General features: G+C 39.1%; 2 protein-coding genes across 2 annotated transcripts; both read right to left on the reverse strand.

The window, feature by feature from the left end:
- Positions 1-1,405: 1,405 nt before the first annotated feature.
- On the reverse strand, positions 1,406-3,064 carry LOC137028114 (zinc finger protein 135-like). Its single transcript, XM_067396873.1, has one exon. The coding sequence runs from the start codon at positions 2,995-2,997 to the stop codon at positions 1,681-1,683; it is 1,317 nt and encodes a 438-aa protein (XP_067252974.1). The 5' UTR covers positions 2,998-3,064; the 3' UTR covers positions 1,406-1,680.
- On the reverse strand, positions 3,017-7,238 carry LOC137028245 (zinc finger protein 208-like). Its single transcript, XM_067397012.1, has 3 exons — positions 6,624-7,238; positions 3,105-6,541; positions 3,017-3,039 (listed from the first exon to the last, which is right to left on the reverse strand). Exons 2-3 carry the CDS (start codon positions 6,355-6,357, stop codon positions 3,017-3,019), a joined length of 3,276 nt encoding a protein of 1,091 aa, XP_067253113.1. The 5' UTR covers positions 6,358-6,541; positions 6,624-7,238.
- Between the last annotated feature and the right edge of the window lie 9,326 nt (positions 7,239-16,564).

Genomic DNA, 16,564 nt, shown 5'->3' on the forward strand with positions numbered 1-16,564 from the left:
GAAAGCTCATTTTATTTTGGAGATATCAACCCCAAATTTGGAACACAACTGTTTTAGATTTATGGCTTTGATTTTTCTAGCATTTTAAGAGTTGAACATGTTTCATAAAATATGTATTTTATATAAATTAATGTTGATGAATCATTTTCATTAACTTAAACCTATAACTTTCACTTTTAAACTTTTTTACTTCAACAAGATTCTGTCATGGGTCTTTTTTAAAATGAGACAAAACTTAAGTCTGTGCTCCCAAACTTCAAACTTTTATGATAGTTTTTTGACAACTTTTTGTAATTGACACACAAGGGTTAACCCTCTGGGGTCTGAGGATTTTTGGGGCCCTGGAGAAGTTTTTACATGCCCTGACATTTGTGCTTTTTTCATTTGTTCATAAACATATTAATGGTTAAAGTGGAGGAAGGAATAACGTTTATGCGTGGTTATTGAAAAACAAAAAACTTAAGTCACTTAAATAAGACCAAAAAATTATATTAAACCTGTAGTGTTCACAAGACTTCTGGGTATTGGAGGTTGTAGGCTAGAGTTTTTGCTTCAAAATAATGTAAAAATGATCCTGCCTACTCGTTCATATAAAACATTATATTGATTAATTTTTTTAAGACACTTTTTGTCATGAAACACAGTATGCGTGAATCATCATGAATAATGATGTGATTCATACCCGAGAAGACAAAATATTTGCATAATGAACTGTAATGACCTGCATAATAATGAGCTCTTTCAGTCAGGTAGGCTATGTGAAAAAACCCTTTGTGATCATGTCTCAAGCTCATCATGGTGTATATCAAACATACAGAAAAAAACAGCAATACTGTGAAATATTATTACAATTTAAAATAATGGTATTCTATTATATACTTTGAAATATAATGTATTTCTGTGATGCAAAGTGTCTGAACATTCATGTTACCTCTATGGCATTTCATATAGGCTTTTAGCTTAAAAGCATGCACATTTGGAGAAATATTGATGGATTCTCATGTTTATGTCAATTTTCTATACAGAGGAGTAATATTATTCAATATTTGTTGTCATCACTATGAATGCTGGATACTGTGTTTTCAATTCATACTTGCAGCCGGAGGACGCTCTGTGCACCTTTAGTCCACAAATTACTCTAAAGAAGAACAGGCCATGTGGCATTCCAGGAACTAACAGAGGCTTCCAGAGCTCACTAACCATGGCTTTAACATGCAGATAGACACTTTTTAAGATAATAAATACATGATTGCGACGAGCACAACATTTTGCTTTTACTCTGAGTATACAAAAATAAAAAGATATTTCACAGATTAAAATGGTATATAACTCTTAATTGTATGTGCAACATTGACGGAGTATTTTGAGTCTCTTTCAAACTGATAAGAAAAAAACCGAGGTGGTATCACCAGAGATACCTCTGACTCGAGGGAGTTAATATCATTTTATTCACAGATTGACAGACGTCAACACCACAGCACTCCTTTAACCTAACAACTTCACAAGACTTTCATATCATGCTATAAAACATGAATCATAAAGGTTTGTCAAAGCCATGGCAACACATTACTTTCCCCTTTGATGAACAAGTCGAACTTAAATGAACAAATGTTTCTCTGTTGGAAAGAATCACATACAATGAAATGTGGACAATCTCACAACTTTTTACAGATAATAGTTTTACAGATATGGTTTCTCTCCAGTGTGGATCCTCTCATGTCTTTTCAGATGTCCTGACTGACTGAATTTCTTTTTGCAGTGTGAACACATGTATGGTTTCTCTCCAGTGTGGATCCTCTCATGTGTTTTCAGGTCTCCTGACTGACTGAATCTCTTGTCGCAGTGTGAACACTTGTAAGGTTTCTCTCCAGTGTGGATCCTCTCATGTCTTTTCAGATGATTTGACAGAGTGAACCTCTTGTCGCAGTGTGAACACTTGTAAGGTTTCTCTCCAGTGTGGATCCTCTCATGTTTTTTCCGATGATCTGACAGAGTGAACCTCTTGTCGCAGTGTGAACACTTGTAAGGTTTCTCTCCAGTGTGGATCCTCTCATGTGTTTTCAGGTCTCCTGACCGACTGAATCTCTTGTCGCAGTGTGAACACTTGTAAGGTTTCTCTCCAGTGTGGATCCTCTCATGTCTTTTCAGATGATTTGACAAAGTGAACCTCTTGTCGCAGTGTGAACACTTGTAAGGTTTCTCTCCAGTGTGGATCCTCTCATGTCTTTTCAGGTCTCCTGACTGACTGAATCTCTTGTCGCAGTGTGAACACTTGTAAGGTTTCTCTCCAGTGTGGATCCTCTCATGTCTTTTCAGATGATTTGACAAAGTGAACCTCTTGTCGCAGTGTGAACACTTGTAAGGTTTCTCTCCAGTGTGGATCCTCTCATGACTTTTCAGATAATTTGACAGAGTGAACCTCTTGTCGCAGTGTGAACACTTGTAAGGTTTCTCTCCAGTGTGGATCCGCTCATGTCTTTGCAGATGATCTGACTTACTGAATCTCTTGTAGCAGTGTGAACACTTGTAAGGTTTCTGGTCCCATGTCAATAGTTTCTCATTAGAATGAGTACTCATGTGCTCCCTGAGATTTCTTTTACGTGTGAAACCCTCTCCACACTGGTCACATGTGAACAGTTTCTCTTCAGAATGAGTACTCATGTGCTCCCTGAGATTTCTTTTACGTGCAAAACTCTTTCCACACTGGTCACATGTGAACAATCTTTCTTCAGCATGAGTTCCTATGTGCTCATTCAGGCTTTCTTTACATACAAAACCCTCTCCACACTGGTCACATGTCAACGGTTTCTCTTCAGAATGAGTACTCATGTGCTCCCTGAGATTTCTTTTATGTGCAAAACCTTCTCCACACTGGTCACATGTCAACAGTTTCTCTGTAGAATGAGTACTCATGTGCTCCCTGAGATTTCTTTTATGTGTGAAACCCTCTCCACACTGGTCACATGTCAACGGTTTCTCTTCAGAATGAGTACTCATGTGCTCCCTGAGATTTCTTTTATGTGCAAAACCTTCTCCACACTGGTCACATGTCAACAGTTTCTCTGTAGAATGAGTACTCATGTGCTCCCTGAGATTTCTTTTACGTGTGAAACCCTCTCCACACTGGTCACATGTCAACAGTTTCTCTTCAGAATGAGTACTCATGTGCTCCCTGAGATTTCTTTTACGTGCAAAACTCTTTCCACACTGGTCACATGTGAACAATCTTTCTTCAGCATGAGTTCCTATGTGCTCATTCAGGCTTTCTTTACATACAAAACCCTCTCCACACTGGTCACATGTCAACGGTTTCTCTTCAGAATGAGTACTCATGTGCTCCCTGAGATTTCTTTTATGTGCAAAACCTTCTCCACACTGGTCACATGTCAACAGTTTCTCTGTAGAATGAGTACTCATGTGCTCCCTGAGATTTCTTTTATGTGTGAAACCCTCTCCACACTGGTCACATGTCAACGGTTTCTCTTCAGAATGAGTACTCATGTGCTCCCTGAGATTTCTTTTATGTGCAAAACCTTCTCCACACTGGTCACATGTCAACAGTTTCTCTGTAGAATGAGTACTCATGTGCTCCCTGAGATTTCTTTTACGTGTGAAACCCTCTCCACACTGGTCACATGTCAACAGTTTCTCTTCAGAATGAGTACTCATGTGCTCCCTGAGATTTCTTTTACGTGCGAAACTCTTTCCACACTGGTCACATGTGAACAATCTTTCTTCAGCATGAGTTCCTATGTGCTCATTCAGGCTTTCTTTACATGCGAAACCCTGTCCACACTGGTCACATGTCAACGGTTTCTCTTCAGAATGAGTACTCATGTGCTCCCTGAGATTTCTTTTATGTGCAAAACCTTCTCCACACTGGTCACATGTCAACAGTTTCTCTTCAGAATGAGTACTCATGTGCTCCCTGAGATTTCTTTTATGTGCAAAACCCTCTCCACACTGGTCACATGTCAACGGTTTCTCTTCAGAATGAGTACTCATGTGCTCCCTGAGATTTATTTTACGTGTGAAACCCTCTCCACACTGGTCACATGTCAACGGTTTCTCTTCAGAATGAGTACTCATGTGCTCCCTGAGATTTCTTTTATGTGCAAAACCTTCTCCACACTGGTCACATGTCAACAGTTTCTCTTCAGAATGAGTACTCATGTGCTCCCTGAGATTTCTTTTATGTGCAAAACCCTCTCCACACTGGTCACATGTCAACGGTTTCTCTTCAGCATGAGTTCCTATGTGCTCATTCAGGCTTTCTTTACATGCAAAACCCTCTCCACGCTGGTCACATGTCAACAGATTCTCATTAGAATGAGTACTCATGTGCTCCCTGAGATTTATTTTACGTGTGAAACCCTCTCCACACTGGTCACATGTCAACGGTTTCTCTTCAGCATGAGTTCCTATGTGCTCATTCAGGCTTTCTTTACATGCAAAACCCTCTCCACACTGGTCACATGTCAACGGTTTCTCTTCAGAATGAGTACTCATGTGCTCCCTGAGATTTATTTTACGTGCGAAACCCTCTCCACACTGGTCACATGTCAACGGTTTCTCTTCAGAATGAGTACTCATGTGCTCCCTGAGATTTCTTTTATGTGCAAAACCTTCTCCACACTGGTCACATGTCAACAGTTTCTCTTCAGAATGAGTACTCATGTGCTCCCTGAGATTTCTTTTATGTGCAAAACCCTCTCCACACTGGTCACATGTCAACGGTTTCTCTTCAGAATGAGTACTCATGTGCTCCCTGAGATTTATTTTACGTGTGAAACCCTCTCCACACTGGTCACATGTCAACGGTTTCTCTTCAGAATGAGTACTCATGTGCTCCCCGAGATTTCTTTTATGTGCAAAACCCTCTCCACACTGGTCACATGTCAACAGTTTCTCTTCAGAATGAGTACTCACGTGCTCCCTGAGATTTCTTTTATGTGCAAAACCCTCTCCACACTGGTCACATGTCAACGGTTTCTCTTCAGAATGAGTACTCATGTGCTCCCTGAGATTTCTTTTATGTGCAAAACCTTCTCCACACTGGTCACATGTCAACGGTTTCTCTTCAGAATGAGTACTCATGTGCTCCCTGAGATTTCTTTTATGTGCAAAACCTTCTCCACACTGGTCACATGTCAACAGTTTCTCTTCAGAATGAGTACTCATGTGCTCCCTGAGATTTCTTTTATGTGCAAAACCCTCTCCACACTGGTCACATGTCAACAGTTTCTCTTCAGAATGAGTACTCATGTGCTCCCTGAGATTTCTTTTATGTGCAAAACCTTCTCCACACTGGTCACATGTCAACGGTTTCTCTTCAGAATGAGTACTCATGTGCTCCCTGAGATTTATTTTATGTGCAAAACCCTCTCCACACTGGTCACATGTCAACGGTTTCTCTTCAGAATGAGTACTCATGTGCTCCCTGAGATTTATTTTACGTGTGAAACCCTCTCCACACTGGTCACATGTGAACAGTTTCTCTTCAGAATGAGTACTCATGTGCTCCCTGAGATTTCTTTTACGTGCGAAACTCTTTCCACACTGGTCACATGTCAACGGTTTCTCTTCAGAATGAGTACTCATGTGCTCCCTGAGATTTCTTTTATGTGCAAAACCTTCTCCACACTGGTCACATGTCAACAGTTTCTCTTCAGAATGAGTACTCATGTGCTCCCTGAGATTTATTTTACGTGTGAAACCCTCTCCACACTGGTCACATGTGAACAGTTTCTCTTCAGAATGAGTACTCATGTGCTCCCTGAGATTTCTTTTACGTGCGAAACTCTTTCCACACTGGTCACATGTCAACGGTTTCTCTTCAGAATGAGTACTCATGTGCTCCCTGAGATTTCTTTTATGTGCAAAACCTTCTCCACACTGGTCACATGTCAACAGTTTCTCTTCAGAATGAGTACTCATGTGCTCCCTGAGATTTATTTTACGTGTGAAACCCTCTCCACACTGGTCACATGTGAACAGTTTCTCTTCAGAATGAGTACTCATGTGCTCCCTGAGATTTCTTTTACGTGCGAAACTCTTTCCACACTGGTCACATGTCAACGGTTTCTCTTCAGAATGAGTACTCATGTGCTCCCTGAGATTTCTTTTATGTGCAAAACCTTCTCCACACTGGTCACATGTCAACAGTTTCTCTTCAGAATGAGTACTCATGTGCTCCCCGAGATTTCTTTTATGTGCAAAACCCTCTCCACACTGGTCACATGTCAACAGTTTCTCTTCAGAATGAGTACTCATGTGCTCCCTGAGATTTCTTTTATGTGCAAAACCTTCTCCACACTGGTCACATGTCAACAGTTTCTCTTCAGAATGAGTACTCATGTGCTCCCTGAGATTTCTTTTATGTGTGAAACTCTTTCCACACTGAGGGCAAGCGAACAACTTCTTGGCTTCAGTCTTTTCAGTCTGTGAGAAAGTTAAAGATTTTTCTCCAGTGATGAAATGATGTTTCTCCTCCACCTCATTTGATTCTTTTCTTTTCTTTTCATTTCCACCTCCATCTGGTCTAAAATAACCATAATAAATCATCATAAACTTAATGTATAACATTATATATTATTAATGAAGGATCAGGAATAAACACCAACCGCTTTGTTCTTGATGCTTGTCTTCACTTGTAGGCTGATGGGAATATGCCAGCATTTATTGGTCAATTGCAGTTGGAGGAGCGTCACTGAAGGAGGAGGAGCAGATCTAACAAAAAAAATTGGTTAATAAATATATATATTTCCATACTAATTCAAGCATTAATGTTGGGTGTGTATATTGATATTGCTGCAGGAGTCTAGATAAATTGAGAATTGGGTGTGGTGGGGAGGTAGACTTCCCAAAATTTCAAGTTACAAACTGTGCTTGTTTTTGTGACTTTTATTTTGACGGTGCGGAAGACTTTTCAATTTTAGAACAAAAAAATTGCGGTCTTGCCAATTTTGAGATGTAACTATCGAGAATATCCAGACCGGAACAAGTCTATGGACTTATTTATTTATTTGCCCAATATAAAACACAGTATTGCATTAAACAATTAGTTGTCAAAATAGTCATTGATTACAGATGCCACAATTTCGTAATTGTTCAAAGGCACGATTACAAGGAAAAAGTATCAACTTGCATAATTCTGAATGCTTAAGATGTGTGTTTAGAGTAGGGCTGGGCGATGTATCGAATGCTTTTGTCACGCGCATTTCTTCAGTAAAGCTGGTTCCCTGATTACCGCTAAATCGCCATCACCTGCTTTCAAATGAAGCGGCATTTAATAGACAGAGCCGTAGATCACTGATAAGACACGCAGTATCGCGTTCAATATTGACTGCGATACATATTGATATTGAACGCGATATTGCGTGTCTTATCAGTGATCTACGGCTCGGTCTATTAAATGCCGCTCCATCTGAAAGCAGGTGATGGCGATTCAGCGGTAATCAGGGAACCGGTCGATGTCAAAAAAAAAAAACAAGCACAGTTTATGTCACTTCAGGCCCAAGGGGAACATTAGTTCTTGGGGGACCACCCTGGTGGCTAGTTCCTATATCTAAATTTCAAGAACAATCCAGTATGAAAGCCCCCATTATTATTATTATTATTATACCATGCATATGTTTACTTTTTTATTATTTAACCCTCTGGAGTCTGAGGCTGATTTGGGGCTTGGAGAAGTTTTGACATGCCCTGACATTTGTGCTTTTTTCAGTTGTTCATAAACATATTAATGACAAAAGTGTCATTACACTGTATTCAGCACAAACTAGGCTACAATAATATGTGAGGAACATGTATGTACATGTTTGTGTTTTTGAAGGAATAACATTTATGCGTGGTTATTGAAAAAACAAAAAACTTAACTCACTGAAATAAGACCAAAAAATATATTAAATCTGTGTTCGCAAGACTTCTGGGTATTGGAGGTTGTAGACTAGAGTTTTTGCTTCAATGATGTAAAAATGATCCTGCCTACTCGTTCATATAAAACAATATATTGATTTAGTTTTTGTACAACACTTTTTGTCAAGAAACACAGTATGCATGGAGGTGTAAATCTTCATGAATAATGCTGATTCACACCTGAGAAGACAAAAGATTCGCATAATGAGCTGTAATGACCTGCATAAAAATGAGCTCTTTCAGTCAGGTATGCTATGTGAAAAAAACCCTTTGTGATCATGTCTCAAGTTCATCATGGTGTATATCAAACATACAGAAAAAAACAGCAATACTGTGAAATATTATTACAATTTAAAACAATAGTTTTCTATTATATACTTTAAAATAAAATGTATTTCTGTGATGCAAAGCATCTGATGCAAAGCATGACATTCATGTTACCTCTATACGTGATACGATTATCAGTTTACACTGAATGATACACCGATACCAAGGTCATGTACTCTGTCTCAAACGCACTCCCTTTCTTGCATGCGATCCCCTCAATGTGTTGATGATTTTGGTTTCCATTGTCTGACATTCTTTTTAAGCAATGTTGCTAAGGTCATATTGAATATTCTACTCTTTACAGTCACTGTATTGTCAAGGTTAATGAACAAAAGGATTAAGCTTTTGAATCTCTACACTACATGCATTGAAAATAAGAACATGTTCTTATTGACTTGACTGGTTAAATAAAGGTTAAATAAATAAAAATAAATAAATGCTAAAAGTTCAAACTCAAAATTAATTGTTCATTAGGGCCCGAGCACCGATGGTATGAGGACCCTATTGGAATTGCTCAGCCAATTATTCTTCTTCTCCAAAATGAATCGCATTTTTGAGGGCCTAAACGTTCTCAAAAACTCTTACACACGCGTCAGAAGTGGTGAAAATTTACATCTGATAAGGGTTTCAGAATTAGGTGTGGCAAAATGGCTCGATAGCGCCAACTACAAAATTTCAATTAAGCACCCTTCGTGCTACGTTTCACGTACAGTTATAAAATTCGGTAGACAGATGTAGACAGCCCAATACCTACAAAAAAGCCCCTGGGTGCAAAGTTTGTAAACCCAACAGGAAGTGAGATATTTTGAATTTTCTCTACAAAATTTTGGCAGTTTTTTCCATTTCCACATGTTGTACTTTAACGAACTCCTCCTAAAGCTTTAATCAGATCAACATCATATTTGGTCAGTCTAATCTAAAGGCCTTTGAGACGTTAAATTGCGAAGATCTAGAGTTTTCGATGAAGGGCGTGTCCGTGGCGGCCTGGCAAAGTTCGATGTTTCGCCATGAAACAGGAAGTTGTTGTAACTCGGGCATACAATGTCTGATCTGCCCCAAACTTCACATGTTTTATTAGAGTCCTGACTTGAAGACATCTATATGACAATTTTCAGTTACAGTCATAGCGCCACCTGGGGGCAACAGGAAATTACATGTTTTACACTGTGATTAACTCCTCATAGAGATTAAACCAGATCAACATCATATATGGCCAGTCTAATCCTAAGGCCTTTGATATGTTAAATTGCAAAGATCTTGAGTTTTTGATGAAGGGCGTGTCCGTGGTGACCGTCAAAGTCTGATGTTTCGCCATGTAAGGTGAATCACTTTTTTGAAGGCCGAAACATACTCGAAAACTCATGAAACTTTGCAAATGCGTCAGAAGTGGTGAAAATTTACGTCTGATATGGGTTTCAGAATTAAGTGTGGCAAAATGGCTCGATAGCGCCACCTAAAAAAATTCAAAAAAGTGCCCCTGACACTACGTTTCACATACAGGTATGAAATTAGGTACACACATCTAACAGCCCAATACCTACAAAAAAGTCTCTTGGAGTGAAATCTGAAAACCAACAGGAAGTCAGATATTTTGAATTTTCTTTGCAAAATTTGTGCAGTTTTTGCCATTTCCAGACGTTGTACTTTAATGAACTCCTCCTAGAGCTTTAATCAGATCAACATCATATTTGGTCAGTCTAATCTAAAGGCCTTTGAGACATTAAATTGCGAAGATCTAGAGTTTTCACTGAAGGGCATGTCTGTGGCGGACCGACAAAGTCTGATGTTTCGCCATGAACAAGGAAGTTGTTGCAACTCAGACAAACAATGTCCGATATGCCCCAAACTTCACATGTTTTATTAGAGTCCTGACCTGAGGACATCTTCATAACAATATTCAGTTACAATCATAGCGCCACCTGTAGTCAACAGGAAATTACATGTTTTACACTGTGATTAACTCCTCATAGAGATTTAACCAGATCAACATCAAATGTTATCATCTTAAGACCGTAGCAATGATAAATATCAAAGATCTTGAGTTTTCGGTGAAGGGCGTGTCTGTGGCGGCCTGACAAAGTCTGATGTTTCGCCATGAAAGAGGAAGCTGCTGTAACTCAGGCATACAATGTCCGATCTGCCCCAAACTTCACATGAGTGATAAGAGTCCTAGCCTAAAGACATCTATATGACAATATTCAGTTAGCCATAGCGCCACCTGCTGGCAACAGGAAATGGCATGCTTTACACTGTAATTCACTACCAGATTCACATTTCATTATGCCACGAAGTATGAAACATGCTAGAAACACGTCAAATCATGTGTAGCAAATTAGCTCAAAATAAATATGAATAATTAATCATAACTAGTTATAATTAATTATTAATATTTTAATCAGTCAATAAAATTAACTTAATGTAATAAAATTAATATTACAATCAATTAACCTGTTGTTCAATGAACACACAGTGTTAATTGTTTATTAACTAAGAAATGTTCATTTCCAGGTTATGGGAAATAACAATCTTATTCTACTAAAAGCCTGTAGTCAGGACCGACATGAATAGGGACTCCAGTACATGAGCGCAAAACACAGACAACCTTACGTGTGACATGAACAAGACTTTATTAACTAGACTAAACACTTAAACTACTCTAACATTCACACACATACATGCATACAGTTTACCAAGAGAGAGAGAAAGCAGAGTACAGGAAGCAAGAAGTTACAGCATTGTTGGACATTCAGCAGATCAACAGCCTTGAGCAAACCATCAGTTTAGTTTTAACAGGCCCTTCTTTAAAAGGGGTAAGGATACTCAATGTATCCGATAATGAGACTAAGTTTGATACTTGCATGTCTCTCCAAGTTGAATTAAAACTGTCCTGATGCAATTTGTGGAGGCTCCCGTTGAATCTTTGCTGATATTTTCTTGACGAAAGAGAACCGGCTGGATTCAGAGGATCTTTGGTGAATGGAAGGTCTAGGCCGAGGCCTGGCACAAGCTTGGGGTTCCTTAGAAGCTTCTAGCTTCTTAAAGCATCATCTTGACGTCAGCATTCATCAGTAAAAGAGAAGAAGAGGAGGAAGAGAAGAGGTTTTATCTTGTGATCCATGAATATAAGGGGTGGAGACATCACACCCTCTTAAGGTGTCTGAGCCAATAAGGAGTTGCCCCCTCGGAGGGAAGTTTTACGAGTCTTTGTTCTGTAGCAAGATATTAGCATAAGACACTGGATTGGATGTTTGAGAGAAGAACCCTCTAGATTCTTATAATACTAATGTGTCACAGAGTTAGTAACATGTAACATAAATTACCAAATAGGAAATGAAAGTTGGAGTCCGTAGATACCAAGCATGCTGCCAATGTGATCTCAGTTAACTATACATTTGCAACTATGGAACATTAATACCAAAATAGTTCAAAAGAGAGAATTAATACATAGAATAAAGCCTATAAAAGGAAAGTCATGAGATGGGAAACTTGGATACATGTTTATACATTTCCCAAGTGGTTATATAGAGAATACGTAGGATTAAGAGAGTTTATTTGTCCTTCTCAGGAAGGATGAGTCACTAGTCTCTACAGCATTCTTATGGATCATAAAAGTACCATATAACTGTAACAGGACACCTAGTTGTGCCTGTGTGCTAGCTACACTTGGGATGTTGGTTGCAGTTTTAGGGGGATGAGTTCAGAGAACTTTGATAGTGAGAGTGAGTTTATGGGTAATTCATTAAATACCATGAATAATTGTGTGGCTGATTGGTCCAGACGCTACATCCCCCCTTTCGATCGTTGTTGTTCTTTCTATGGACAACAGCGAACGACGTTGAAGGTGTAGAGAGATCAGACACACCACTGGCACACAAGGCTGGAAGGCTGTGATGGGCTCTGGTTGTATGTGTCTCTTGGAGTGGTGGTCGTTCCATTGCGGTTGATGTAGACAGTAGACAAGCTCAGGTCTCTGAGCTGGTGTTGTGTGAGTGGTCAGAAGCTTCTACTTCTGAGTACTCCTCAGGTAAGAACTGTTCAAGGAGCTATCTTACTAGCGTTAGAAGCTCCTGCAGGTCCGATGCAGGCGTGTCCAGTCGTCCTTGTGCTGCCTGCTGTTGGAGATCCTGCTGTGTCTGCAGGAAGAGGATGCTCCCATCCCTGGCTTCTCCCTGTGGTAGGTCTGGTACCTGGGTCTGTCTGAATTAATCCTTCTCCTTCTGCAGCTGCAGAGGATTTCAGGAAATTGGCTGATAAGGTGTCAAGCAGAAGGCTTTGGCTTCCCCCTCTGTACCTCTGTGCTTGGCTGGGGGAGGTTCTTCTGCTGACTCCATGCAGTGAAGTGAGATGTTTCTCCTGCAGTGGTTCTGTTTGCTGCAGGTAAGAGAGTCTCAGTTCTCTTTTCTTCTGTGTCTCTATTCTGTCAGGGTCCTTGTGTCTGTCCCGAGCCTCCATCTCTAGCTGGTCTATGTGGCTTTTAGCATGCATCAGCTCCTTGTGAGTCTCTGTGATCTGGAGTTTGAGGTTGTTCACCTCCTGTTTCAAAACAGCGAGGATGTGGGCCAAGAAGAAGTTGACTTCAGTCAGATAATTGAGATCACACCTCTGGTTTGAGTCATCTGCCTTTACTTCTCTTCCATCTTTGTCCAGTTGCTTTTGGCTCTGGTGCTGTAATTGATCAGCAGCACTGGTTAGGAGGGTGTTCCTCACGACACATAGCCAGTCCTTTTGGTCTGCCATCTGGGCAGTTAGGCTGAGCATCTGCAACATTTAGGCACGCTTGTGGTGAGAGTAAGGGCAAGAGACTACTGCAAAGATCAAACAGAATTTAGGGCTAAAGGCACAGTGAGCAGCCAGGTGTATAAAATGCAGCTAGGTTTAATAAATGACTTAAGATGGTTCTTGTGGTCAAATTATTTCTTAGTATTTCTTACTGATGGCTCACAACAGGCTTGACCTCTGAACAAATGGAAAAGAGAAAGAGAGAGGAAGAGGAGAGCTTTCCTATTAGATTGTGCTTATTAGTGGTGCTCAAAATTATGCCATAGCAATCATTCAGATTCCTTTGTAACTGGCTCATAAAGTTGAAGCAACTGTTGTAAATAAACAAAATCAAGAAGGAGAGTATGTCTAGTTGCTTGTGGTTATATTGGGAAATTAAACCACACAAGACTAAACAGGAAAATGTAAATAAATCACATAGATGAAAGAAATAATTCTAGTAAAAACAAATAGCTGACTGCTATTATAATTAAAACCAATAAAATATTTAAAGAAGTGATTAAAACAGCAGAATGACTTGGTATTGGGAATAGTCAATAGCACTAGTGATTAACAATTAGATTAGCTTTGGAAATCACTGTATAGTTGGTCACAGCTGCAGCGTGTTCAGGACCACACCATGTGTGTGTCCCTCCCAGAAGTTTAGTCAACGTGCTATTGAAAAATCTCAATAAATCCTAGAATTCTTCTTTAGTTAAACAGTTTACATGTAATTAAATTTAGATTTAATTACCCTAGTAACTGCAGATTTAGCTGAACAGTGTTCAGGGAGAAATGCACCTAAGTGCAGGTGAAATTAGCTGAGAAGAATTAAAGGTAAGGAAAGAGAGAAATCAGAAAACCAGGAATATGGTTAAGGGAAATTGGTTTAGATCAGTTCACACTGCATACACACAAGCTATAGTTAAAGGCTTCACGTAAATGATGCTAACCACTAACTGTAGAAGCTATTAGTTAGCTTAGCCTGAGGTGCAGGGCTGCTAGGTGAGGTTAGCTTAGCCACCTAGCTTGGTTTGTTTACAATATGGCATCACAGGGTGATGAGTTAGCACTTCCTGTGACAAGTCGTTGTCATGGGAACCAATGCACATTTGGGCAATTCAAACAGTTTATTGAGACTGTCTGCTCATTTCAAACAAGTTACGTATAGAGTTAAAATGTGACGCTTATACTTTCAGATTTTCAAAAACTTGATTTTACATTCAGTAAAATGCAAATATGTTTTGCCATTTGCAAATTTTACTCATGTAAACTCTTCTCTCTACTTTAAACAACGTCTTGTACTTGTTTAAAGGGTAATTACACAGTTTGCTGTAAGTCAAAGCTTGTTTAAGCATATATAGTTAAGTCCGTCTTGTGCATGAATACTGATGTTCCTTTCAGCGAGTGAAACACAGTTTTGGTCAAAAGGTAGCTATGCTTGTAGGTGCAGGCAAAGTTTAGATGAATGACATCAATCTTAACTATAACAGTGGAGCATTACCCAAATCTACATTTATATAACACTGTACTGAGATTCATTCATCAGAAACAGGTTAAGCAATACTGCAATTGGTATTTCTCCAACCAAAGCAGAATAATCAATTCTGGTACAGTTTACATGCCGCTGAGCTGAGATTCCTTCGTCAACACAGGCTTACGCTCTAATACTGAGATTAGGATTTCTTCGCTAAAATCAGATTAACTTTACACTGATACCATTTGAACATATGCTAAAATGTGTCAAGAGTAGACTCTTTCAGTTACAGTAGAGATGTCAATTCAAGCCATCACTTTATCAGCATCTAACAAGCCAGCAATTAGTGACCAAAATGCGCATCGTCTGACATATTCTGACTGGAATTATCAAATGCACACTTTTAAATTGACAGTGGTTTAAGCTCATAACCTTTGTTTATTCATGCCCGCATTCTCCACCATTTGTAGCAAATTAGCTCAAAATAAATATGAATAATTAATCATAACTAGTTATAATTAATTATTAATATTTTAATCAGTCAATAAAATTAACTTAATGTAATAAAATTAATATTACAATCAATTAACCTGTTGTTCAATGAACACACAGTGTTAATTGTTTATTAACTAAGAAATGTTCATTTCCAGGTTATGGGAAATAACAATCTTATTCTACTAAAAGCCTGTAGTCAGGACCGACATGAATAGGGACTCCAGTACATGAGCGCAAAACACAGACAACCTTACGTGTGACATGAACAAGACTTTATTAACTAGACTAAACACTTAAACTACTCTAACATTCACACACATACATGCATACAGTTTACCAAGAGAGAGAGAAAGCAGAGTACAGGAAGCAAGAAGTTACAGCATTGTTGGACATTCAGCAGATCAACAGCCTTGAGCAAACCATCAGTTTAGTTTTAACAGGCCCTTCTTTAAAAGGGGTAAGGATACTCAATGTATCCGATAATGAGACTAAGTTTGATACTTGCATGTCTCTCCAAGTTGAATTAAAACTGTCCTGATGCAATTTTTTGTAGGCTCCCGTTTAATCTTTGCTGATATTTTCTTGACGAAAGAGAACCGGCTGGATTCAGAGGATCTTTGGTGAATGGAAGGTCTAGGCCGAGGCCTGGCACAAGCTTGGGGTTCCTTAGAAGCTTCTAGCTTCTTAAAGCATCATCTTGACGTCAGCATTCATCAGTAAAAGAGAAGAAGAGGAGGAAGAGCAGGAAGAGAAGAGGTTTTATCTTGTGATCCATGAATATAAGGGGTGGAGACATCACACCCTCTTAAGGTGTCTGAGCCAATAAGGAGTTGCCCCCTCGGAGGGAAGTTTTACGAGTCTTTGTTCTGTAGCAAGATATTAGCATAAGACACTGGATTGGATGTTTGAGAGAAGAACCCTCTAGATTCTTATAATACTAATGTGTCACAGAGTTAGTAACATGTAACATAAATTACCAAATAGGAAATGAAAGTTGGAGTCCGTAGATACCAAGCATGCTGCCAATGTGATCTCAGTTAACTATACATTTGCAACTATGGAACATTAATACCAAAATAGTTCAAAAGAGAGAATTAATACATAGAATAAAGCCTATAAAAGGAAAGTCATGAGATGGGAAACTTGGATACATGTTTATACATTTCCCAAGTGGTTATATAGAGAATACGTAGGATTAAGAGAGTTTATTTGTCCTTCTCAGGAAGGATGAGTCACTAGTCTCTACAGCATTCTTATGGATCATAAAAGTACCATATAACTGTAACAGGACACCTAGTTGTGCCTGTGTGCTAGCTACACTTGGGATGTTGGTTGCAGTTTTAGGGGGATGAGTTCAGAGAACTTTGATAGTGAGAGTGAGTTTATGGGTAATTCATTAAATACCATGAATAATTGTGTGGCTGATTGGTCCAGACGCTACATATGCAACACTTGGCTGAGTGCTAATTTATGCGATTAACGCCACTAAAGAAACAGGAAGTTGTTGTAACTCAGGCATACAATGTCCAGTCTGCTCCAAACTTCACATGTTCGATAAAAATCCTGGCCTGAAGACATCAACATAGCAAT

Source organism: Chanodichthys erythropterus, chromosome 10 (assembly GCF_024489055.1).
Source record: "Chanodichthys erythropterus isolate Z2021 chromosome 10, ASM2448905v1, whole genome shotgun sequence".
NCBI classification, from domain to species: domain Eukaryota; kingdom Metazoa; phylum Chordata; class Actinopteri; order Cypriniformes; family Xenocyprididae; genus Chanodichthys; species Chanodichthys erythropterus.

Excerpts from the sequence above, each read along its gene's own strand:
- LOC137028114 (XM_067396873.1), bottom strand. The coding sequence starts at position 2,997 with ATGAGTACTCATTCTGAAGAGAAACCGTTGACATGTGACCAGTGTGGA.
- LOC137028245 (XM_067397012.1), bottom strand. The coding sequence starts at position 6,357 with ATGAGTACTCATTCTGAAGAGAAACTGTTGACATGTGACCAGTGTGGA. Across the intron at positions 3,040-3,104 it reads GTGTGGAGAGGGTTTCACAC|TGTGGAGAAGGTTTTGCACA; the intron begins GTAAAAGAAATC and ends ACATGTGACCAG.